The sequence below is a fragment of the Coregonus lavaretus genome (assembly GCF_964263955.1).
Source record: "Coregonus lavaretus genome assembly, chromosome: 24".
Taxonomy (NCBI): Eukaryota; Metazoa; Chordata; class Actinopteri; order Salmoniformes; family Salmonidae; genus Coregonus; species Coregonus lavaretus.
This window is the reverse complement of record NC_140011.1, coordinates 40,728,268-40,755,187: the sequence shown is the minus strand read 5'-3', so window position 1 is coordinate 40,755,187 and position 26,920 is coordinate 40,728,268. Positions and strand designations below refer to the sequence as shown.

Sequence of the window (26,920 nt, the reverse complement as noted above, 5' to 3'; positions counted from 1 at the left end):
CTGTATGTTCTATTCCCTCCTCATATCATATCACCTGGCTGTATGTTCTATTCCCTCCTCATATCATATCACCTGGCTGTATGTTCTATTCCCTCCTCATATCGTATCACCTGGCTGTATGTTCTATTCCCTCCTCATCATATCACCTGGCTGTATGTTCTATTCCCTCCTCATATCATATCACCTGGCTGTATGTTCTATTCCCTCCTCATATCATATCACCTGGCTGTATGTTCTATTCCCTCCTCATCATATCACCTGGCTGTATGTTCTATTCCCTCCTCATATCGTATCACCTGGCTGTATGTTCTATTCCCTCCTCATCATATCACCTGGCTGTATGTTCTATTCCCTCCTCATATCATATCACCTGGCTGTATGTTCTATTCCCTCCTCATCATATCACCTGGCTGTATGTTCTATTCCCTCCTCATATCATATCACCTGGCTGTATGTTCTATTCCCTCCTCATATCATATCACCTGGCTGTATGTTCTATTCCCTCCTCATCATATCACCTGGCTGTATGTTCTATTCCCTCCTCATATCATATCACCTGGCTGTATGTTCTATTCCCTCCTCATATCATATCACCTGGCTGTATGTTCTATTCCCTCCTCATCATATCACCTGGCTGTATGTTCTATTCCCTCCTCATCATATCACCTGGCTGTATGTTCTATTCCCTCCTCATCATATCACCTGGCTGTATGTTCTGAGCAGTGTAAGTATTGGGACATAGACCCAAGTGTGTATTTCTCCTATGTGTGTGTTTTTGGTTGTACTATCCTTGTGGGGACCAGACGTCCAGACAATGATAGTAAAACAAGGAAAATTCAGACAAATGGGGACATTTCGCAGGTTCCCACAAGGAAAACGGCTGTTTTAGGCAGAGGATAGGTTTAGGGTTACAATTAGGGGTAAGGGTTAGGGAAAATATAATTTTTCAATGGGAAACAATTGTTTAGTCCCCACAAGGATATTAAAACAAACGTGTGCTTGTGTGGGTAATCAGGCTCTTTGGGGTAATGATTAATACTAGGAACACTGACTTCTAACTAAAGCTGTGACCAGATAAACACAGTGGTCATCCAAAGCCAGATTGATGGAAGGCTGTGGGGTACAAATGGGTATCTGACACTATCACTGTGGTCAGATAAACAGGGAAGTCCACTAACCCAAAGTCTGATGCAAGAGGGTGTGGTAAAGCTGTGAAAGCATTCAATGTCATTGGCTCCTGGTTGATTTTCTCTCTGAGACCAGCTCATACCGGGGTTTCAGTTCAGGTAGTTTGATTCATTTGTTCAGTAAACTATTTCTGTTGAAGGGCCTTGCATACAGAGCAGAGGTTTATGTAATTTTATCTGAGCAAATAGACATATGTACATGTGCAGAGGAGGTGGCGTGAGTCGCCTTTAGCTCAGACGGCTAGTACACTCCAAGTCACATTGGCAACCTGGGTTCAATACAACGTCTGCTGTATGCATGCAGCATACGAGTTATCTATCAAGAACAATAAAAGGCATCTGATGAAAGTCACACCTCGCCCTGATATAGCCAATCACAACCTTTGGAAGCCTGAGGCAGCCAATCACCTGACTGCTGTGTCATTAGACTTGATAAATCAGTCATTTATGACTCTGCAAAGACACACACTAACACACTCAACGTGACCCAGAGGCTAATACTGTACCTGTGCCAGGGGACTTTTACAGTGAACAATATAAAAGTGACGTCCTCCTGTTTACAATGTCCAACCGCTACTGACTCAGAGTCAATACACAGAGCAGAGCACCCTTTCCATTATAGATGCTGGGGCGGGACGCCCGTTTACCTCTGTTGGTACCCTCCCAAACTAAAACAACTTGGCTTCAATTTGGTTTTAAAAAGACCTTGGATGTTGTTTTGGGGACTTCTGTGCCCCTTCCGTAGAACAATGGAGTGAAACCACCGGTTGACCTACAGCAGCAGGGTTTGGGACAGAGGTCCAACTACTGTACTGCTGGTAGTCAAGGAGATAGAAGCCGAGAGACACCAGACATCAATCTGATGAAACCCCCCCCAACCCACCGCCCGCTCTATGCATGCGTGCACACACACTCCTGAACATGACCCCAAACAGTGTGTTTCTCACAGTGTAGTAGATTGTCCACAGAAACGAAACAGACAAACGCTACACCTATCCATATAGAACTAGGCCTATCTAGTCCAGGTACAGTATATTCACACACACAGGTCCATCTGACAGTTTAAAAGGCATTAGGACGACCCCTGTTCTTACCCTTTAACGCAACACCATTTGGTCTTAGCAGCACACCAGGACGCACAAACAACCCCAGGCAGGCAGCATCTGGAAATAGGAGCCACGCGAAGAGTTCGCCTGAAAAGGTTCAATCTGGAGTGGCTGGAAACAGCAGTATGTGTGTGTGTGTGTGTATGTGTGTGTGTTGATTAAATACTTTCCATAGTGTGAGCTGCTCAAACAAAAGGGGTGTTATGGGTTCACACTTAAAAAGATGTCGCAAGACTTCTCAGCGGAGGAGATGCATGGAGTATTGTCACAAGCCATACCACCCTCTCAGGTCCCAGAGCCTGAGAAGGGAGATATGGAGCTTTAAAGGACGGAAGAAGTTTGGTGGCCGCAATACACCTTATTGGGGTGTGAGGAGCGATGGGGTGAGGTTGTGTTCCTCTAAGCGGGGAGGTAAGCTTGGCTTCTTCTTTATATGTGTAGAGTAAAGCTTAAACCATGCATTTAGATTGTAGGTAGTTTATCCAGGTAGTTATTGTAGGTAAGTATTGTAGTGTATTCGTCTGAGCCCTGTGAAGCATGAGGCTAGCTAGCTAACCCACTACCTGGACCATTAAAGCTAGCTAGCTAGCGGGTAGCAACACCGCAGCCACTGCTAGCTGGCCAACTATACCAGCTACCAGTACTGTAGCAACTAAATACATTTCAACGGAACGATTTGATTAGTGTAAAGTTAGCTAGCTACATAGTTGTCTTGGTATCAAAGACAAAGGTGCAGTATAGAGAAAATATCAAGGTTAGCTAGCCAGCTACATTTTCAAACAGTCAACACCGCAGCCACTGCTAGCTAGCCAACATTACCAGCTAGCAGTACTGTATCATTTTAGTCAATGAGAATTTTGCAACGTAAGCTTCACTTTCTGAACATTCGAGATGTGTAGTCCACTTGTGTAGCTAGCATGACGGACTTTGTGCTAGCTAGCCAACGTTTAATTACTTCTGCGTTATGAAAGGAACTAGACACGGACATGAATGATCCATTGGTAGTTTGTTGTAACCAAGTATTGGTGCTAAACCGTGTGTTATTGGATGCTAGCATGCTAGTTAGCTATGGCGTCATAGGATACGGTGCCCTGGGCGGTTTTCATGGAAGAATACTGTACCAAGTTAGCTAGCTGAATAAACTAAGTTAGTCTATTCCTGGAAACATTGAACTACTGTAGATTACAGCAATTATAATTTCTAAAGTGGAAGTTGGAAGAGTTGTATTTGAGTGTTTCAGTGAAAGGTTAGTGAGGGAGGCCTCGCTTCCCCAGATGTTTAGTTAATTTCATTCCGATCTCCTTTGCATTAGTGTAGCCTTTTCTGTAGCCTGTCAACTATGTGTCTGTCTATCCCTGTTCTCTCCTCTCTGCACAGGCCATACAAACGCCTCACACCGTGTGGCTGCTGCCTCTCTAACCTGGTGGTCCCTGCACGCACGACCCACGTGGAGTTCCAGGTCTCCGGCAGCCTCTGGAACTGCCGTTCTGCTGCCAACAAGGCAGAGTTCATCTCAGCCTATGCTACCCTCCAGTCCCTCGACTTCTTGGCGCTGACGGAAACATGGATTACCACAGAAAACACTGCTACTCCTACTTCTCTCTCCTCGTCTGACCATGTGTTCTCGCATACCCCGAGAGCATCTGGTCAGCGGGGCGGTGGCACAGGAATCCTCATCTCTCCCAAGTGGACATTCTCTCTTTCTCCCCTGACCCATCTGTCTATCTCCTCATTTGAATTCCATGCTGTCACAGTCACTAGCCCATTCAAGCTTAACATCTTTATCATTTATCGCACTCCAGGTTCCCTTGGAGAGTTCATCAATGAGCTTGACGCCTTGATAAGTTCCTTTCCTGAGGATGGCTCACCCCTCACAGTTCTGGGTGACTTTAACCTCCCTACGTCTACCCTTGACTAATTTCTCTCTGCCTCCTTCTTTCCACTCCTCTCCTCTTTTGACTTCACCATCTCACCGTCTCCCCCTACTCACAAGGCAGGCAATACGCTTGACCTCATCTTTACTAGATGCTGTTCTTCTACTAATCTCACTGCAACTCCCCTCCAAGTCTCCGACCACTACTTTGTATCCTTTTCTCTCTCGCTCTCCTCCAACACTACTCACTCTGCCCCTACTCAGATGGTAATGCGCCATCGCGACCTTCGCTCTCTCTCTCCCGCTACTCTCTCCTCTTCCATCCTATCATGGACGGCCGCCCAACAACCTGCCCGCTTGACCCTATCCCCTCCTCTCTTCTCCAGACCATTTCCGAGAGACCTTCTCCCTTACCTCACCTCGCTCATCAACTCATCCTTGACCACTGGCCATGTCCCTTCCGTCTTCAAGAGAGCGAGAGTTGCACCCCTTCTCAAAAAACCTACACTCGATCCCTCCGATGTCAACAACTACAGACCAGTATCCCTTCTTTCTTTTCTCTCCAAAACTCTTGAGCGTGCCGTCTTTAGCCAACTCTCTTGCTATCTCTCTCAGAATGTCCTTCTTGATCAAAACCAGTCAGGTTTCAAGACTGGTCATTCAACTGAGACTGCTCTTCTGTGTCACGGAGGCTCTCCGTACTGCTAAAGCTAACTCTCTCTCCTCTGCTCTCATCCTTCTAGACCTATCTGCTGCCTTTGATACTGTGAACCATCAGATCCTCCTCTCCACCCTCTCCGAGATGGGCATCTTCGGCGCGGCTCACTCTTGGATTGCGTCCTACCTGGCAGGTCGCTCCTACCAGGTGGCGTGGCGAGAATCTGTCTCCGCACCACATGCCCTCACCACTGGTGTCCCCGAGGGCTCAGTTCTAGGCCCTCTCCTATTCTCTCTATACACCAAGTCACTTGGCTCTGTCATATCCTCACATGGTCTCTCCTATCATTGCTACGCAGACGACACACAATTCATCTTCTCCTTTCCCCCTTCTGATAACCAGGTGGCGAATCGCATCTCTGCATGTCTGGCAGACATATCAGTGTGGATGACGGATCACCACCTCAACCTGAACCTCGGCAAGACGGAGCTGCTCTTCCTCCCGGGGAAGGACTGCCCGCTCCATGATCTCGCCATCACGGTTGACAACTCCGTTGTGTCCTCCTCCCAGAGTGCAAAGAACCTTGGCGTGACCCTGGACAACACCCTGTCGTTCTCCGCTAACATCAAAGCGGTGAACCGATCCTGCAGGTTCATGCTCTCCAACATTCGCAGAGTACGACCCTACCTTACACAGGAAGCGGCACAGGTCCAAATCCAGGCACTTGTCATCTCCCGTCTGGATTACTACAACTCGCTGTTGGCTGGGCTCCCTGCCTGTGCCATTAAACCCCTACAACTCATCCAGAACGCTGCAGCCCATCTGGTGTTCAACCTTCCCAAGTTCTCTCACGTCACCCCGCTCTTCCGCACACTCCACTGGCTTCCAGTTGAAGCCTGCATCTGCTACAAGACCATGGTGCTTGCCATACGGAGCTGTGAGGGGAACGGCACCTCCGTACCTTCAGGCTCTGATCAGTCCCTACACCCAAACGAGGGCATTGCGTTCATCCACCTCTGGCCTGCTGGCCCCCCTACCTCTGCGGAAGCACAGTTTCCGCTCAGCTCAGTCAAAACTGTTCGCTGCTCTGGCACCCCAATGGTGGAACAAGCCCCCTCACGACGCCAGGACAGCGGAGTCACTCACCACCTTCCGGAGACACTTGAAACCCCACCTCTTTAAGGAATACCTGGGATAGGATAAAATTAATCCTTCTACCCTTCCCCTACCCCACCCAAGAAAAATATAAAAAATATTGTACAAAAAATATGTTTTTATATATTGTAAAGTGGTTGTCCCACTGGCTATCATAAGGTGAATGCACCAATTTGTAAGTCGCTCTGGATAAGAGCGTCTGCTAAATGACGAAAATGTAAATGTAATGTAAATGCATAATAAAGCTTACTTCATTGTTCAATGTTTTTAATTATTTTCACTGCATCAGGGATAGCGTACACAGACGTTTCACTTTACAGCCTTCTTAAGCGTGTTGTGTGAGCTGCTTCCATGTGTATTTGTTGAGTCGATAGCATATTTTTTTTTTCTAAAGTGAATTGTATCCCTTCTTTTAATGAGAAGGCACACAAAACTCAAAAGTGCACACACACACACACGTTGCTGCTCGTGAATATTGATTTCACTCCCAGCTGCACAAACACAGACCGCTCTCTCAGTGCGATAACAGAAACACCAAACTGGCCTGTGGTCCATGTTCTGTTCTCACTCTCTTGGCCCACATCCTGACAGACTCAGACAAGCTCCACTGCTCTCTAGTGGACAGTCAGAGAACTGCAGTGCCAATATTAACACAGGCCATGCATGACTGAGCCTTTCTGACAAAAAAGGGACAAATTAAGCATTGGGAAGAGAAGAAGCCCTAGTACAGACTTTTTTTTGTAAACACACAGACAAACAGACGAGCAGAAGGCAGTGTTATGTGAGAGCTGTTCAGTTGGAGTCTGTGGTGGACAGAGACATGACAAACCTGATCTACAACGATTCCAAAGCTCAGACACTCACTGCCCTAGGCAACAAAGGGAGAACACCGCATTGTGATGTTACAATAGCACAGGACAGTACTTTCGCACAAGAGTTCTTTATGTAGTCTCAATCACAGAGGACCTCTTTATGATGTCACAATCACACAGGACAGAACGCTCACACAGGTGCTGTTTGTGAGGTCACTAGCTATGTTTCCATTAACTTGTCCAGTGATTTGTCGACTTGCATAGAAAATAGATGTGACAATTGCCTGCTAGGGTGCGTTTCCATTCAACTATCTTGTGTCGAAGAAAACAGCTGGACGTAATGACATCACACCTAAAAAATAAAACTACAGTTTTTTTTTGCCAGCCAACCAAAAAAGCAAGGTGAAGCAAATCAGGCATTCTTGAAAGTCAGGACCATACCTGTCCTGCAAAGAAAAATGCTTATAGTTGACATTTTTTATTTTGCAAGACCTAGGCGTTTACAATTATGCTGCGTTCAAAAATCTCAGACTTCGGTGCATTGACATCACATGGGGCACGTGATGTCACTGCGTAACTATAAAGCTCCACTCCACAATAGATGCCGCGCTTAAAACAACTGGGAACTCTGGGAAAAAAACAAGCTCCGACTGGGAAAAATCGATTTGAACAGCCCTCCAACTCGGAAACTAGGGGCTCTTTCTAGAGCGACTTTCTGACCTGAAGATCACTGATGTCATGATTTGACCTCCTATTTTTCAGAGTTCCCAGTTGTTTTAAACGCGGCATCTATTGTGGAGTGGAGCTTTATAGTTACACAGTGACATCACATGCCCTACGTACCTTCAAAATGATTTGGCAATAATCATTTATTCAAAAAACACAATTTCCATAATCATTTGTCGAAATAAAGGAAGTTCCACCCGTCGAACGGATAAACATGTTGTTGATCTTTAGAAAATGTATCCTATATCTATCTGCAGTCTACATTACACGTCTCAATGATTTCTATTTGCGACGTTGCTTTTGTCAAATAAACCTGGGTCAATGGAAACCTGCCTACTGCCACATTTCTCACAATAGCACAGGGTCTCTCTCTGATGTCACAATGGCACAGAGTGAGATTTGCAGTGTCACAAACAAGAGTGATGATGTTAGGGGGTGCATGTCTGTCTTACCTCCTAGGCTGAGAGCGCCGGTCCTCCTCCCCACTGCCGGACTCCTGAGGAGAGAGACACACAGCTGGTTAACACAACATAACACACCTTTTCAGTGTGGTCAGCTAGTCCAGAGAATGACCAACTGTTTCACACACTGACCAGAGTTGGGGAGTAACGGATCCCATGTAACTGATGGGATTTTTTTATTTTTTTTTAAAGGTGTTTTAACTGTAATCCACTAACTTACCAGCAAAAACATTGTAATCAGATTTAGATACTTTTGAAGAACTAGATGATCATTTCTAGGGTTACTTTTAAATTCAGAAAGGATTTTAGCGCAATTTTTTGGACACCTTTTTGTTTCAATAACCAGGTTTCCATCCAACCATTTCATGTGGATGAATTATCTGATGCATGAAAAAAATCAGGACCGTGCTGATGGAAACAATTTGTAATGTCTACAGACAATTTGTTCGTTCGACATGGTGGGATTTCTTTTGGTCGGTACAATTAATTATGTGAGAAATTGCGGTGGAAACGCCTTTATGCACAAATATTGATATAATAACCATCATATCGAAGTAAACTTGGAGTCACGCGATGATATGGTGTGTGGTCCTCCCACTATGACTCGGGAAACCATGCAGTTTATTAGGCTACAGATTAAATAAATGATGATGAACTTCACATGGTGGTGAAAGTGCACGGTGATGCTCCTTTTCAATTAATATCGAGGGTCTTATTCTGGTGACATGATAATCGATGTGGCTGCCATTTGACAAATAAAAAGAATGATGGAAACACATCTCTGGTGTGAAAATGCGCCATATATGCGCATTTTAGAATATTCGCATGAAAATCGGTCGCAAATTGGATGGAAACCTAGCTAATGACATTCAAATCAGCATTGAAAAAAAGGCGCAAGTTTAAGTTAGTTCCGCCTGAGTGAGTCTGACCACAAGTCAGAGACCACTATGATGACCCACCAAATGCGTTTGATAGATCACGGGAAAGGAGCCGGAATAGGCTTTGGTAGGCTACAGTCCAAGCGCTTCCAATGGTGTGACTGCTGTCGGCAACCAAAGTTTAACCGTTAAAGTTAAAGTTAGGGGAAGGGTTAGCTAAAAGGGTTAAGGTTAGGGTTAATGTTAGGGGAAGGGTTAGCTAACATGCTAAGTAGTTAAAACATAGTAAGTAGGGGTGTAACGATCCATCTACTACATCGATGTATCGATTTATATTTCTATGATCCAACTACATCGATCTGTGCTCGGCGAGTTGGCCTTTTGGACAACATATATCGATCTAACATCGTTTTAAAATGCAATAAATCGATTGTATCGATACTAGGAAATAACCCATTGGATTTAAGCACGTCAGACTTTATATGCAGGGGTGCACATAACTGGTACGCAGGTACGCAAGCGCGACAAAAATCAGGAATGCGTAATGCCACTTGTGTTACTACGCGCCTTTGCGTACTTGACCGATCTTCTCATCTAACCTTACACATGACATGTTGCTTGTCAACTACTGTCAGGGATGTCCAAAAAGCAACAGACATTAAGCAGCTTCTTTGGCGTTTCGCCACCTACAAAGAAACGCCAACTGGAGCCAGAGGCGAAGAAAATACTTTTTTCGGAAAAGTGGCTCCAAGATGTGCAGTGGCTTGAAGCTAACGATGAGCGCACTGAAATGTGGTGCAAGATTTGCCACTCAAATCCACATCTAGCAGACAAAACAGGTGCATTTTATAAAGGCTCAAAGAATTTCAACCATCCTTTATTTGACAAACATGAAAAGAGCAAGGAGCACACGAATGTAGCGCAAGCCATTGCTAAACAAGCTAGCCGAGAATAAATGTCCAGTCGCCCACTTGCCAGATGGCGAGACAAGCTGAATGAAGAACAGCGGCAAGCTCTGTTTAATATTTTTCTCCTCGCCTTCCATAAAGCTAAACACGCACGTCCCATGTCTTCCTATTCTGAGGATGTTCCTTTACTGAAGCGGCTAGAAGTAAATGTCGGAGGTGCATATCATTCACGTGAAGAGGGCACACGGATCATGCAGAGCATCGCTCACACCATCAGCGGGGAGTTACGAGCCAAGTTGCAGTCTGCTGAATTTTGGGGGCTGCTTTTTGATGGATCTGAGGACATCACAAAAACTGAGCAGGAAATCGTTTACAGTGTGTCTGTGTCCAGCAACGGAGAGTTTACTTCGGACTTTATTGGACTGATTGAATTGGGTGCTGACCGAACCGCACAGGCCATAACAGACGGACTTGTGAGACTTTTCCAGGACACAGGCTTGGATGACTGGACAACAAAGTTGGTCGCTGTGTGCACAGACTGCTGCTGTCAACGTGGGTATCTACAACGGCGTTGTGCCAAAACTCCGGCAACTTGCTGCGGTTGGAGACTCCCTTGTGCACCGCACACACACTGGAGAATTGCGCGAAATCAGCTGATCGCAACGTTCCTTACTGTGAGACATTTAATCGCTCTGTGGTCAAGCTGCTGCAGTTTTATTTACAAAAAGGTGGAGCAAAAAAAACTGCTGCACTGAATAAGCTATGTGAAGAAAATGGGATCTCCTTTGTGAAACTGGGTAAGTTTCATAATATCAGATGGTCTGCATGGAGGCATGAAACACTGTTAAAAATATCAAGACTATTGCCAGCCATTAAAATGCAACTGGTTACGAGTGATAACAGTGACTTGCAGCATATCTGCACAGAGCGTTTTCAGTGCTTTCTGTCAAACATGCTTGACATTTGCAACATTTTGAACACCACATCCATTAGGTTTCAGAAGGAAAAGCTGACCATTGGAGAATGTAAGGATGAACTCATGGTGGCCATTGGACAGTTCACACTTCTGCTTGATGGTGAAAGCCATAGGGCACACACTGTTTCCAATGCTGATGCTGACAGAGACAATACTCAGGGGGTTAATTGAAGAGTTTGAAATCAGATATGACTCCCTCAAGTCATGTGATCATTTCTTAGTATTTGATCCTTCAACATGGCCTCAGGAAATGCAAGACCTCCACAGTTTTGGAAACACAACAGTTTGCAGCATTCTCAAGAAATATGAGGCCACCTTGCAACTTGACAAAGATACCACTGTGACAGAATGGATGCGCTTAAAGCAGGCAGGAAAACGCCTGGGAGCCTCTTCTGTGTATGACTTGGTCCAAATAGTAAGTACAAGTAACCCAGATGCTTATTCCAACATCAACAAGGTGGTTAAGCTGTCTCTTACACTGCCTTTAAGCAGTGCAGCTTGTGAGAGGGGATTCTCACATCTCAACATTTATAAAAACCAAGTACAGATCTTGTCTGTCACATGCTCGTCTCTCAGCACTGATGCACATTCACCTGTCAAAGCAGACCACAGAGACATTTGACCCAAAGCCTGCTGTTGACCTGTGGATGGAGACAGCTAATCGGAGGCTCAACCAAGGACAGGGAGGTGCATCTGCAGCATCTTCATCATCTACCATGCAGGAAGCTGAAGCGGAGGACAGTGGTGGTGGCACTGAGGAGGACAGTGGTGGCAGCACTGAGGAGGACAGTGGTGGTGGCACTGAGGAGGACAGTGGTGGCAGCACTGAGGAGGACAGTGATGGCAGCACTGAGGAGGACAGTGGTGGCGGCACTGAGGAGGACAGTGAAGAAGACTGCACTTATTAAGACCACGCTACATATATGGTGAGTACCAAACACCATCTGCTGGTACTCACCTGAGTAACTCACTGAAAAAGTTATGTGCACCCCTGTTTATATGGATGTTTTTTCTTAGCACGTTTAATGATAAAGGCTTTAAACATTACTCGATTCAGTCTGCCTATCCGTGACGTCATCGCGCCAGCAGCAGCGCAAAGGCACCAAGACAACAAAACATAGCATGGCGGACGACAGAGGAGAAGCCGACGAGCGAGAAATTATCAAGCCACCATTGCGGTCCTTACAAGAAACAGGAATCTAGGAAACTTCACCTGCACTGTCCAATATCCAGGTATTTATTTCAGTCACACTGGTTGAATTTTTGGCTAAAAGGTTACTGAATCGATTTCAAGTCACTGAATCGTTTCGGATCGTATCGTTCTAAATGAACCAATATCGTCCTTGAATCGTATCGACAACCACGAATCGTGATACAAATCGAATCGTTGTTAAAACGAATCGTTACACCCCTAATAGTAAGTATACTGAACAAGAACAAAAATATAAATGCAACATGTAAAGTGTTGGTCCCATGTTTCATGAGCTGAAATAAAAGATTCCAGAAATGTTCCATATACACAAGAAGTTTATTTCTCTCAATTATTTTCAGAAATTTGTTTACATCCCTGTTAGTGAGCATTTCTCCTTATCCAAGATAATCCATCCACCTGACAGGTGTGGCATATCAAGAAGATGATTAAACAGCATGATCATTACACAGGTGCACCTTGTGCTGTGATTGTGGCCTCTGGAATGTTGTCCCACTCCCCTTCAATGGCTGTGCAAAGTTGCTGGATATTGGCGGGAACTGGAACACACTGTTGTACACGTCGATCCAGAGCATCCCAAACATGCTCAATGGGTGACATGTCTGGTGACTATGCAGGCCATGGAAGAACTGGGACATTTTCAGCTTCCAGGAATTGTGTACAGATCCTCGCGACATTGGGCCGTGCATTATCATGCTGAAACATGAGGTGATGGCGGCGGATGAATGGCACGACAATGGGTCTCAGGATCTCGTCACCGCATCTCTGTGCATTCAAATTGCACAGAGAAATGTAATCAGCGTAATTTTAAGCTAGACGTATCCGTTTTTTGCATTTGATGCATTTTAATCCACCGATCTCGCACATCTGCATCTGCGATGAAAGGTGACAGAGCTAGAGCGTGTTTGTCAGACCATTAGACATCCCAAAAATTGGTATTCTGTAGCGTCCGAATGATTTGGCAACAAAATATTATGAACCCTCTGTGGGAAGATGAGACTCTCACAAACACAATGGTGTTCTCCATCTTGGGACTCGTCTGAAGTCGGTACAGACGATCTGCCAACTTCTGTCTGTAGCGTCCGAACAGTTTGGGCTACATACTAATATGACCACTCTGTGGAAATGTGAGACTAACGAACACGTACATGTCGGTTGTTTTTCTCTAGGACTCCCACAGGCTTCAGGAGACTTGTCTAAAGGTCCCCCGGTAGCAGTTGAAAAAATGAATGGAAGTATGTATGGACACCGTTTAGTGCCAAAAATAAGGCGTTAAATACATTTTTAAAAATTGTTTTACTCATCTTTCTTATATTTCTACCCTCTGCAGTGCCTTGCGGTCGGAGGCCGAGCAGTTGCCATACCAGGCGGTGATGCAACCAGTCAGGATGCTCTCAATGGTGCAGCTGTATAACTTTTTGAGGATCTGAGGACCCATGCCAAATCTTTTCAGTCTCCTTACGGGGAATAGGCTTTGTCGTGCCCTCTTCACGACTGTCTTGGTGTGTTTGGACCATGATAGGTTGTTGGTGATGTGGACACCAAGGAACTTGAAGCTCTCAACCTGTTCCACTACAGCCCCGTCGATGAGAATGTGCTCAGTCCTCTTTTTTTCCCCTGTAGTCCACAATCATCTCCTTTGTCTTGATCACGTTGAGGGAGAGGTTGTTATCCTGGCACCACACGGCCAGGTCTCTGACCTCCTCCCTATAGGCTGTCTCATCGTTGTCGGTGATCAGGCCTACCACTGTTGTGTCGTCAGCAAACTTAATGGTGTTGGAGTCGTGCCTGGCCATGCAGTCATGGGTGAACAGGGAGTACAGGAGGGGACTGAGCACGCACCCCTGAGGGGCTCCCGTGTTGAGGATCAGTGTGGCAGATGTGTTGTTACCTACCCTTACCACCTGGGGGCGGCCCGTCAGGAAGTCCAGGATCCAGTTGCAGAGGGAGGTGTTTAGTCCCAGGGTCCTTAGCTTAGTGATGAGCTTTGAGGGCACTATGGTGTTGAACGCTGAGCTGTATTCAATGAATAGCATTCTCACGTAGGTGTTCCTCTTGTCCAGGTGGGAAAGGGCAGTGCGGAGTGCAATAGAGATTGCATCATCTGTGGATCTGTTGGGGCGGTATGCAAATTGGAGTGGGTCTAGGGTTTCTGGGATAATGGTGTTGATGTGAGCCATGACCAGCCTTTCAAAGCGCTTCATGGCTACAGACGTGAGTGCTACGGGTCGGTAGTAATTTAGGCAGGTTATCTTAGTGTTCTTAGGCACAAGGACTATGGTGGTTTGCTTGAAACATGTTGGTATTACAGACTCAGTCAGGGACATGTTGAAAATGTCAGTGAAGACACTTGCCAGTTGGTCAACGCATGCTCGGAGTACATGTCCTGGTAATCCGTCTGGCCCTGCGGCCTTGTGAATGTTGACCTACTTAAAAGTCTTACTCACATTGGCTACGGAGAGCGTGATCACATAGTCATCCGGAACAGCTGATGCTCTCATGCATTCTCTGTTGTGTGTGTGTGAAACATTTCCTACCGATCTCTACAGCTTCCTACCAAAAACAAATCCTGTGAAATGACGTCAACACATACTGGAGGAGTTACTGGCTAGCTACAAGTGGCTAGCTTAGCTAACGAACTAGCTACGTCTGGAGGAGTTACTGGCTAGCTACAAGTGGCTAGCTTAGCTAACGAACTAGCCACATCTGGAGGAGTTACTGGCTAGCTACAAGTGGCTAGCTTAGCTAACGAACTAGCTACGTCTGGAGGAGTTACTGGCTAGCTACAAGTGGCTAGCTTAGCTAACGAACATTTTTGGATTATGCTCAGGTAAAACAATTTGGCTAATCTATATTTCTAAGTCCTAATCTTGAAGATCAAGGGGCATTAAATGAATTGGAATGACTGGAAAAGACAGACTTTGGTTTTTAATGTAAAGATCTAGCCTAATTGTATTATTATCTGTAGTAGAAAGCAATGGGAATGGGTTAGAAGAAGCCTACATATCCAACCCATAAAGTAAAATACAACATCCATTTATAGACAGCTACTGTATGTAACTATGTAGCTAACATTTATCCTGCAATATATGTTGTTCAATTGGTAATATTCATTTTTGATTACGTTACTGAGTTTGGGTAATCCAAAAGTTACTTTACTGATTTTATTGTATTTTTTATTTTTTATTTCTATTTCACCTTTATTTAACCAGGTAAGCCAGTTGAGAACAAGTTCTCATTTACAACTGCGACCTGGCCAAGATAAAGCAAAGCAGTGCGATAAAAACAACAACACAGAGTTACATATGGGAAAAACAAAACATACAGTCAATAACGCAATAGAAAATCTATATACAGTGTGTGCGAATGTAGTAAGTTATGGAGGTAAGGCAATAAATAGGCCATATTGCAAAATAATTACAATTATACTTTAGTATTAACACTGGAGTGATAGATGTGCAGAAGATGATGTGCAAATAGAGATACTGGGGTGCAAATGAACAAAATAAATAACAATGTAAATAACAATATGGGGATGAGGTAGTTGGGTGGGCTAATTACATATGGGCTGTGTACAGGTGCAGTGATCGGTAAGCTGCTCTGACAACTGATGCTTAAAGATAGTGAGATAAGTGTCTCCAGCTTCAGAGATTTTTGCAGTTCGTTCCAGTCATTGGCAGCAGAGAACTGGAAGGAATGGCAACCAAAGGAGGTGTTGGCTTTGGGGATGACCAGTGAGATATACCTGCTGGAACGCATACTACGGGTGGGTGTTGCTATGGTGACCAATGAGCTAAGATAAGGCGGGGATTTGCCTAGAAGTGATTTATAGATGACCTGGAGCCAGTGGGTTTAGCGACCAATATGTAGTGAGGGCCAGCCAACAAGAGCGTACAGGTCACAATGGTGGGTAGTATATGGGGCTTTGGTGACAAAACGGATGGCACTGTGATAGACTACATCCAATTTGCTGAGTAGAGTGTTGGAAGCTATTTTGTAAATGACATCGCCAAAGTCAAGGATCGGTAGGATAGTCAGTTTTACGAGGGCATGTTTAGCAGCATGAGTGAAGGAGGCTTTGTTGCGAAATAGGAAGCCGATTCTAGATTTAACTTTGGATTGGAGATGCTTAATGTGAGTCTGGAAGGAGAGTTTACGGTCTAACCAGACACCTAGGTATTTGTAGTTGTCCACATATTCTAAGTCAGACCCGCCGAGAGTAGTGATTCTAGTCGGGCAGGCGGGTGCAAGCAGCGTTCAATTAAAGAGCATGCATTTAGTTTTACTAGCGTTTAAGAGCAGTTGGAGGCCACGGAAGGAGTGTTGTATGGCATTGAAGCTCGTTTGGAGGTTTGTTAACACAGTGTCCAAATAAGGGCCAGATGTATACAAAATTGTGTCGTCTGCGTAGAGGTGGATCTGAGAGTCACCAGCAGCAAGAGCGACATCATTGATATACACAGATAATAGAGTCGGCCCCGAGAATTGAACCCTGTGGCACCCCCATAGAGACTGCCAGAGGTCCAGACAACAGGCCCTCCGATTTGACACATTGAACTCCGAGAAGTAGTTGGTGAACCAGGCGAGGCAGTCATTTGAGAAACCAAGGCTATTTAGTCTGCCAATAAGAATGCGGTGATTGACAGAGTCAAAAGCCTTGGCCAGGTCAATGAAGACGGCTGCACAGTACTGTCTTTTATCGATCGCGGTTATTATATCGTTTAGGACCTTGAGCGCGGCTGAGGTACACCCATGACCAGCTCGGAAACCAGATTGCATAGCGGAGAAGGTACGGTGGGATTCGAAATGGTCAGTGATCTGTTTGTTAACTAGGCTTTGAAGAGGGAGATGACCGCGGCAGCTTTCCAATCTCTGGGGTTCTCAGACGATACGAAAGAGAGGTTGAATAGGCTGGCAATAGGGGTTGCGACAATTTCTGCGGCTAATTTTAGAAAGAAAGGGTCCAGATTGTCTAGCCCAGCTGATTTGTAGGGGTCCAGATTTTGCAGCTCTTTCAGAACATCAGCTATCTGAATTTGGGAAAGTTGCAGCGGAGGGTGCAGAGCCGGTGGCCGGGGTAGGGGTAGCCAGGTGGAAAGCATGGCCAGCCAGAGCAAAATGCTTGTTGAAATTCTCGATTGTAGATTTATCGGTGGTGATAGTGTTTCCTAGCCTCAGTGCAGTGGGTAGCTGGGAGGACGTGCTCTTATTCCCCATGGACTTTACAGTGTCCCAAAACTTTTTGGAGTTAGTGCTACAGGATGCACATTTCTGTTTGAAAAAGTTAGCCTTTGCTTTCCTAACTGATTGTGCATATTGGTTCCTGACTTCCCTGAAAAGTTGCATATCACGGGGGCTGTTCGATGCTAATGCAGTACGCCACAGGATGTTTTTGTGGTGGTCAAGGGCAGTCAAGTCTGGGGTGAACCAGGGGCTATATCTGTTCTTAGTTTGGAATTTCTTGAAAGGGGCATGCTTATTTAAGATGGAGAGGAAAGCACTTTTAAAGAACAACCAGGCATCCTCTACTGACAGAATGAGGTCAATATCCATCCAGGATACCCGGGCCAGGTCAATTAGAAAGGCCTGCTGGCTGAAGTGTTTTAGGGAGCGTTTGACAGTGATGAGGGGTGGTCGTTTGACAGTGATGAGGGGTGGTCGTTTGACCGCGGACCCATTACGGACGCAGGCAATGAGACAGTGATCGCTGAGATCCTGGTTGAAGACAGCGGAGGTGTATTTAGAGGGTAAGTTAGTCAGGATGATATCTATGAGGGTACCCATGTTAACGGATTTAGGGGTGTACCTGGTAAATTCCTTGATAATTTGTGTGAGATTGAGGGCATCTAGTTTGGATTGTAGGACGGCCGGGGTGTTAAGCATATCATATTACAATTTGACAGGTAACTAGTAACTGTAACATATTACATTTAGAAAGTAACCTAGCCAACCCTGACTACACACAACAGAGAATGACCAACTCTCTCTCACACACAGAGAATGACCAACTCTCACACACACACAGAGAATGACCAACTCTCACACACACACAGAGAATGACCAACTCTCACACACACACACAAATAGAGAATGACCAACTCACACACACAAATAGAGAATGACCAACTCTCTCACAGACACACAACAGAGAATGACCAACTCTCTCTCACACACAGAGAATGACCAACTCTCACACACACACACAAATAGAGAATGACCAACTCTCTCACAGACACACACCAGAGAATGACCAACTCTCACACACACACACACACACACACACACACACAATAGAGAATGACCAACTCACACACACAAATAGAGAATGACAAACTCTCTCACAGACACACACCAGAGAATGACCAACTCTCTCACAGACACACACCAGAGAATGACCAACTCTCTCACAGACACACACCAGAGAATGACCAACTCTCTCACAGACACACACCAGAGAATGACCAACTCTCTCACAGACACACACCAGAGAATGACCAACTCTCTCACAGACACACACCAGAGAATGACCAAGTCTCTCACAGACACACACCAGAGAATGACCAACTCTCTCACAGACACACACCAGAGAATGACCAACTCTCTCACAGACACACACCAGAGAATGACCAACTCTCTCACAGACAGACACACCAGAGAATGACTGCGTGCAACAGGCTCTGCAGTTTAACTACCCCTATTAGAGCAGAGAGCGACGAGCCGTTCAGCCTGGATTCAATTTGCTCACCCTCTCCAGGAGAATGACCTCAGTCTGTTTACAAGGCGCGGTTCGAGAGAAAAAGATTCACACACAAACATGTTTCGATTCTCCCTGACTGTCTAGTTTCTATTTTGGTGATTGTTCTCAATGATCGTATAAAAAAATATATTGCTCCAATATCTTTTCTACATACTTTCTGATTTAAGTCGTTTAATTTTACACTGAAAACGTTTTGCCAATCCCGAAAAGGATTTCCAACAAAGATATACATATATTTTTTTGTATTTTAAAAAATTGCAGTGGGGCCCACAATTTATCAACGGCGATGCACCGCTGTTAAATGCATTCAGGGAAAACACTGATCTCCATATTAACAATACAGCTATAACACGTTATACTCTACCTGTATTTATTAAATGCTTCTTCTTTTTTTTTTTTGCACATAAGAAGAGAACCATTCATGTGCAGGCTGAGCGAAGACATTATGACCAGAGCCTCAACCTTCAGAACGGAAAATCATGAAGAGTGGGGAGACTGATGTGGGTCAGGGTCAAGGTTACTACTGTGGTCACAGACAGACAATTAAAAATGGTGTGTGTGTGTTGGTCAGTGTGGTCAGATACCAGGAAGTGGCCAGGTTGTTGTGTTTGTCTGGACAGGAAGTAAGAGGAGCAGCACAGATTCCTCCGGTCGGGACATTTACATACATGCAAAACCCTCAGAGTTTGTTTTCCAGTGTGTACGCAAATGTGTGTGTGTAGTTCAAGACATGTCATTTGAGGGGGCAGTGAGATACCCGATGGGTTGGATGATAAACTTCTCAATTATCTTGAAAAAAAATGTATACTTAACTGGAAATCAATATCCACCATCGTTAAGACAATGGAAAAATTATATGCTTCATTATCTAAGTATTGAAAGAGCGTGGGAGATGAACAAAATGGTGCAATTTGAGGACATGTGGCGGAGAGTAGTGCAGGTACTGGAGATAGGGGTGAGAACAGGTGGGTCTGGGCAGGTGCGATGTTGATGTTTGTGTGCGTCTGTATATGTTTTGTATTGTTTGAAAAATATATAAATAAAAAATAAATGTGTGTGTGTTGTGAGGCATCTGCAGGACAGGAAGAAAATGAGGTGAATCCCCACCGCCCTCAGCCATTCAACGTTTTCCACTTGGACCACTTGGCAGAGAAGGAAGGGTGATCTACTGAGTGCAGGCTTCCCTTTATTCCATGGACTCTTACAGCAGAAGTGTGTCTGTCCCTCAAAGGCCCTCATTGTCATGGCAACACTGCAGTGGAGCTGGCCAGGTTCACCATGGGGTTTTAGAGAGCGAGAACACCCAGTGGCCATCTCACAAGACATCTCACACACAGTCAGGACGTCACACCACCCAGCCATGGGACACAGCGCATGTGTGTGTTGTGTTGTGTGTTTGTTTATTAGGATCCCCATTCGCTGATGCAGCAGCTACTCTTCCTGGATCCACACAAAACATTAATAGAGAGCGAGCGAGAGAGAACACGAGAGAGAGAGGGGGGGGAGACAGGGGGAGAGAGATGGGGGAGACGGAGAGAGACAGAGAGGGGGGAGAGGGGGCGAGAGAGAAAGAGAGAGCGGGGAGCGAGAGAGGTGGAGAGAGAGAAAGAGAGAGAGGGGGAGAGAGTGAGTGAGAGAAAGAGAGAGGGGGGGAGAGAGCGAGTGAGTGGGAGAGAGAGATATAGACAGAGGGGGAGAGGGGGAGAGAGAGAGGGGCAGAGAGAGGGGAGGAGAGAGAGGGGGGAGAGAGAAAGAGAGAGGGAGAGAGCGATAGAGAGAGGAGAGAGAGAGAGGGGGAGAGACACAGAGAGGGGGGAGAGGGGGCGAGAGGGGGAGAGAGCGAGATACATATATAGACAGAGAGAGGGAGAGAGAGGGGGAGAGAGAGGGGGAGCGAGAGAAAGAGAGAGCGAGAGAGACAGAGAGCGAGAGACAGACAGAGAGAGAGCGAGCGAGAGAGACAGAGAGAGAGCGAGCGAGAGAGACAGAGAGAGAGCGAGCGAGAGAGCGAGAGAGAGGGAGAGGGGAGGGAGAGAGCGAGAGACAGATAGACAGAGAGGGGGAGAGAGGGGGAGAGAGAGAAAGAGCGAGAGGGAGGGAGACAGAGAGAGAGAGCGAGAGACGGAGAGAGAGCGAGAGACGGAGACAGAGAGAGAGAGAGCGAGAGAGACAGAGAGAGAGTGAGCGAGAGAGACAGAGAGAAAGAGAGAGCGAGCGAGAGAGACAGAGCGAGCGAGACAGAGAGAGCGAGAGAGAGACAGAGAGAGAGCGAGCGAGAGAGAGAGCGAGCGAGCGAGAGAGCGACAGAGAGAGAGAGACCGAGCGAGAGACAGAGAGAGAGAGCGAGCGAGCGAGCGAGAGACAGAGAGAGAGAGCGAGCGAGACAGAGAGAGCGAGAGAGAGATAGAGAGAGAGAGAGAGAGGGGGGGGGGGGGGTGTAAGAAAGGCAAAGTTATCATCTGAACTCACTCACAGAACATGTTTGGCTGGGGGAATGCAGAGAGAGAGACGTCAATAACAGGGTCACGTCCAAGATCATAATGCTGGTGAGGAACGTTCTGCAACATAACCTTAGTTCACTCTTCTTGTTTTGAGGAACATAAAAGCAAATGACAGGTTGTATTCTTCCTGTCCCCCCAGACCTCTACATCAGCACCTTCTTTGACTCCAAACTGGCTCAACTGGTCGAAACAGACAGTTCAAGGACAGACTGACAACAAGAACTAAAGTAGTGGTAGTGGTTTACCTTCATTTGAGAGAGGCGTCTTCTGCAACTAAACTGTTACGCCATAAACAGAGGTGCTTCCCTGATAGGCTGACACTGACTGACTCACCAGAGCACAAACACTCATAAACTCTGGTGAGTTTGTGGCATTGACTGGTGTTATGACTAATCAAGCATCCCCATGAGATCAAAGATGTTACTCAAAATATGGGCCATCGTGATCTGATAACATCGCTATGAAGTCCTACCATTTCACTTTGGCCCAACAGACTTCTGGTTTCGATGAAAACACAATAGGAGAGCTACACATAACTTGTTGTGTATGGAAATAAAAGGTGAAAATGTGATGATTCTTTTTGTATTTTGTTAAAAATGTGGGGTTGCTGCAGTTTCTTATTATCTAATGGTGAGAAATGGAGATTAAGAGCACTTCTAAAAGGCAGAGCACCCAACGAGGGGCATACTCCAAGAGAAGTGCACCACTATTATTGCTCCACTTGTTGCATTCAAGAGCTGAAGAGAAAGGTTGAGAGGGATTGACGGTTGCCATAACGACCCAACGTTACGCTTGTTTACACTGAGCTGCACTGGGGTCAGAACGCGATCATGGTTACATTAAGACACCGTGGAGCCGGCGCGATATGGGTCAGAAAACATACCTCAATGCAGGGATGGGATATGCCACTGTCCTCGAAATTGTACCTTTATCCACACTACTGGGCCGTATGGGCCTCATGCTAGCTAGCAGTAGCCACAGCAGCCATTATGGAATGGTACTTGTGTGAGGTTCGTTTTCTGACCCATATCTCACGCGGGCGCCACGTTATCTCCATTATTGCGTTCTGACCCCAGTGCAGCTCAGTGTAAACAAGCGTAACGGTAGGGTCGGAATATTCTGGCAAGATTGACAGATAAATAGGGGCACAGATACAGCACTGTACCCAAGACAGACACACACACACTTCCTCAATGTATGTTGAGTAAATACTTATCTGGCTCTTCTGGCAGCCTACAACTACTGGCACTCACTATTATGCAAGTGACCCTTGGACCATGCAGGAAACCAGAGCACTATTTAGCAATGTGCAGCATGAACTCTTGCTTCCTGATTGTCTGACAGGCTTCTCTAATGAGGCACAGGGCACACAGGCGGTGTATAAAACCGGAACCCGGTTCAGCTGCTTTGCATAGATTGATATAATAGGTCTACACCGGTCAAGGCAATAAACTACTACTTTACATGTGGTCCTCTGTAGCTCAGCTGGTAGAGCACGGCGCTTGTAACGCCAAGGTAGTGGGTTCGATCCCCGGGACCACCCATACACAAAAATGTATGCACGCATGACTGTAAGTCGCTTTGGATAAAAGCGTCTGCTAAATGGCATATTATATTATTATTATTATACATGCCAAGGACACAAAAAGTCTAGAGACGTGTAAATTACCCGCATTCATACGCGTCACGAGAACCACAAGGCTTTATTACATGCGGAAGAGCAGGAAATGTGGCTTTAGTTAGTTACTTCTCCAAAGATAACCGGTCACGGTTTATTCCAGGAAACAAAAAACGTCACCAAACCATATTCCTTGTCTGATAGTGTTTTTGGATAATAATAATATGCCACTTAGCAGACGACTTGGGGAGGCCAGGTATTCTAGTGAGCGAACCTGCCTATTTTACAGTATACTACAGGTCACTGGCTGATGTGTCTAGTAGCCTCGTCTTACCGGCGTGTAGGTTACGTCGCGATGTCAGTAGCAGCTGAGGAAACCCCCCCAGACAAAATGTAGCCTATATTCCTCCTCATGAAACCATACTAAGATGTGATACGATTTAACACTCTCGAATAAACACACGCTTCAATGTCTGTGCTTGGTACATTTGTTACAACAGTGATAGCTACAATGTATGACATTTAGACGGGTACATTTGCTACTGTATTCCAAAATTAATATACATTTTACGCATGCGTACAAGTACAAAGGCAGTTATGGACAGTCTGCAAAAACAGCGGAAATCAACCCAAAGCTTCGAGCGAGAGATTCGACGGTTTGGGAATCGAAACGATGGTGGCTTACCGAAACACAGGGGCTGGAGCTGGTGCTGGGGGTCGGTGAGCGCTGCACGGTAACCAGCGCCATTCAGCGAACGGGAAACAGATACCTGAGAGAAAGCGACAACGGAAAGACGGTCATAATTGTTTCGTGAGAAACCAGCTGTACCCGGGGTATTCGCTCGCTCGTTCTCAGGCAGCTACCTACTCCCCGGCTATTTCCTCTGTATGGAGGATCAGCGCATGCGCAGCAACCGCCAGCTGTTAATTCCGATTAACCCGTGCTGGAAACAGACAAAGCAGCAGACAAGACACCAGAGGGGAATACAGCGCATTCGGAAAGTATTCAGACCCCTTCACGTTTTCCACATTGTGTTACGTTACAGACCTATTCTAAAATGGTTTAAATTGTTTTTATTCCTCATCAATCTACACACAATATTACATAATGACAAAGCAAAAACAGGTTTTTCCAAATATTTGCAAATGTATTAAAAATTTAAAAATAAACAGAAATATCACATTTACATAAGTATTCAGACCCTTTACTCAGTACTTTGTTTAAGCACCTTTGGCATCGATTACAGCCTCGAGTCTTCTTGGGTATGACGCTACAAGCTTGGCACACCTGTATTTGGGGAGTTTCTCCCATTCTTCTCTGCAGATCCTGTCAAGCTCTGTCAGGTTGGATGGGGAGCGTCGCTGCACAGCTATTTTCAGTTCTCTCCAGACATGTTCGATCGGGTTCAAGTCCAGGCTCTGGCTGGGCCACTCAAGGACTCAGAGACTTTTCCCAAAGCCACTCCTGTGTTGTCTTGGCTGTGTGCTTAGGGTCGTTGTCCTGTTGGAAGGTGAACCTTACATTTACATCATTTAGCAGATGCTCTTATTCAGAGCTACTTACAAATTGGTGCATTCAACTTATGATAGCCAGTGGGACAACCACTTTTTTTCTGCTATTTTTTTATGGGGGGTGGGGGGGGGGGTGCCAGAGCAGCAAATAGCTTTGACTGGGCTGAGCGGGAACTGTGCTTCCGTAGAGGTAGGGGAGCTAGCAGGCCAGAGGTGGATGAACATAGTGCCCTCGTTTGGGTGTAGGGTCTGATCAGAGCCTGAAGGTAAGGAGGTGCCGTTCTCCTCACAGCTCTGTAGGCAAGCACCATGGTCTTGTAGTAGAAGCGAGCCTCAACTGGAAGCCAGTGGAGTGTGCGGAGGAGTGGGGTGACATGAGAGAACTTGGGAAGGTCGAACACCAGACGGGCTGCGGCATTCTGGATAAGTTGTAGGGGTTTAATGGCACAGGCAGAGAGCCCAGCCAACAGCGAGTTGTAGTAATCCAGACGGGAGATGACAAGTGCCTGGATTAGGACCTGTGCCGCTTTCTGTGTAAGGTAGGGTTGTACTCTGCGAATGTTGTAGAGCATGAACCTGCAGGATCGGGTCACTGCTTTGATGTTAGCGGAGAACGACAGGGTGTTGTCCAGGGTCATGCCAAGGTTCTTTGCACTCTGGGAGGAGGACACAATGGAGTTGTCAACCGTGATGGCGAGATCATGGAGCGGGCAGTCCATCCCCGGGAGGAAGAGCAGCTCTGTCTTGCCAAGGTTCAGCTTGAGGTGGTGATCCGTCATCCACACTGATATGTCTGCCAGACATGCAGAGATGCGATTCGCCACCTGGTAATCAGAAGGGGGAAAGGAGAAAATTAATTGTGTGTCGTCTGCGTAGCAATGATAGGAGAGGCCATGTGAGGATATGACAGAGCCAAGTGACTTGGTGTATAGAGAGAATAGGAGAGGGCCTAGAACTGAGCCATCGGGGACACCAGTGGTGAGAGCACGTGGTGCGGAGACAGATTCTCGCCACGCCACCTGGTAGGAGCGACCTGTCAGGTAGGACGCAATCCAAGAGTGAGCAGCACCGGAGATGCCCAACTCGGAGAGGGTGGAGAGGAGGATCTGATGGTTCACAGTATCAAAGGCAGCGGATAGGTCTAGAAGGATGAGAGCAGAGTTTGAGGTCCTGAGTGCTCTGGAGCAGGTTTTCATCAAGGATCTCTCTGTACTTTGCTCCATTCATCTTTCCCTTGATCCTGACTAGTCTCCCAGTCCTTGCCACTGAAAAACAGCCCCACAGCATGATGCTGTCACCACCATGCTTCACTGTAGGGATGGTGCCAGGTTTCCTCAAGACGTGACGCTTGGCGTTCAGGCCAAAGAGTTCAATCTTGGTTTCATCAGACCAGAGAATCTTGTTTCTCATGGTCTGAGAGTCATTTAGGTGCCTTTTGGCAAACTCAAAGCGGGCTGTCATGTGCCTTTTACTGAGGAGTGGTTTCCGTCTGGCCACTCTACCATAAAGGCTTGATTGGTGGAGTGCTGCAGAGATGATTGTCCTTCTGGAAGTTTCTCCCATCTCCACAGAGGAACTATAGAGCTCTGTCAGAGTGACCATCGGGTTCTTGGTCACCTCCCTGACCAAGGCCCTTCTCCCCCGATTGCTCAGTTTGGCCAGGCAGCCAGCTCTAGGAAGGGTCTTGGCAGTTCCAAACTTCTTCCATTTAAGAATGGAGGCCACTGTGTCCTTGGGGACCTTCAATGCTGCAGAATTGTTTTGGCACCCTTCCCCAGATCTGTGCCTCGACACAATCCTGTCTACGAACAATTCCTTCGACCTCATGGCTTGGTTTTTGCTCAGACATGCACTGTCAACTGTGGGACCATATATAGACAGGTATGTGCCTTTCCAAATCATGTCCAATCAATTGAATATACCACAGGTGGACTCCAATCAAGTTTTAGAAACATTTCAAGGATGATCAATGGAAACAGGATGCACCTGAGCTAAATTTCGAGTCTCATAGCAAAGGGTATGAATACTTGTAAATAAGGTATTTCTGTTTTATTTATTTTTTTATACATTAGCAAAAATGTCTAAACACCTGTTTTTTTTTTGTCATTATGGGGTATTGTGTGTAGATTGATGAAGAAATGTTTTTATTTAATCAATTTTAGAATAAGGCTGTAACATTTTAAAAAATGTGGAAAAACTGAAGGGTTCTAATAACTTTCCGAATGCACAGAACTACAAAGTAGGATCAATGAGTTAGCCAGCTAATGAGTTAGCCAGCTAACTTGTCTAAATATTCTGAAATAACTTGTTATTTTATTTTAAAAATAAGCTTGAAATGGGCATAGTCTAATTGATTCAACAACCAAAAACACCTATCTATGTTTAATTTTCTTAATGAACCAGAAAATCAATAATATATATATATATATATATTTAAATCAAAGTTAGCTGGCTAACTCATTGAGCCTTCTATGTAGTATACCTCTAAATGTGTAGGCTATGAAGTGATTTCCCACACTCTCCATCTAGAATAATAATAAACAAGGCTGTCTGACTTGTTTTCTGCTGAATCGACATTGTAA

At 45.8% G+C, this 26,920-nt stretch overlaps 1 protein-coding gene across 1 annotated transcript in view; it reads right to left on the bottom strand.

Moving 5' to 3' along the window:
- The window catches only part of LOC311100062 (uncharacterized protein), a 47,126-nt gene extending 23,451 nt beyond the window's left edge, over window positions 1–23,675 (bottom strand). Inside the window, exons 1-2 of the mRNA XM_084140805.1 lie at window positions 23,512–23,675; window positions 7,970–8,013 (exon numbers count right to left, since the gene is read on the bottom strand). Of these exons, the coding sequence (XP_083996931.1) occupies window positions 7,970–8,013; window positions 23,512–23,574 (107 nt within the window). The 5' untranslated portion in view covers window positions 23,575–23,675. The remainder of the gene's footprint in view (window positions 1–7,969; window positions 8,014–23,511) is intronic.
- Between the last annotated feature and the right edge of the window lie 3,245 nt (window positions 23,676–26,920).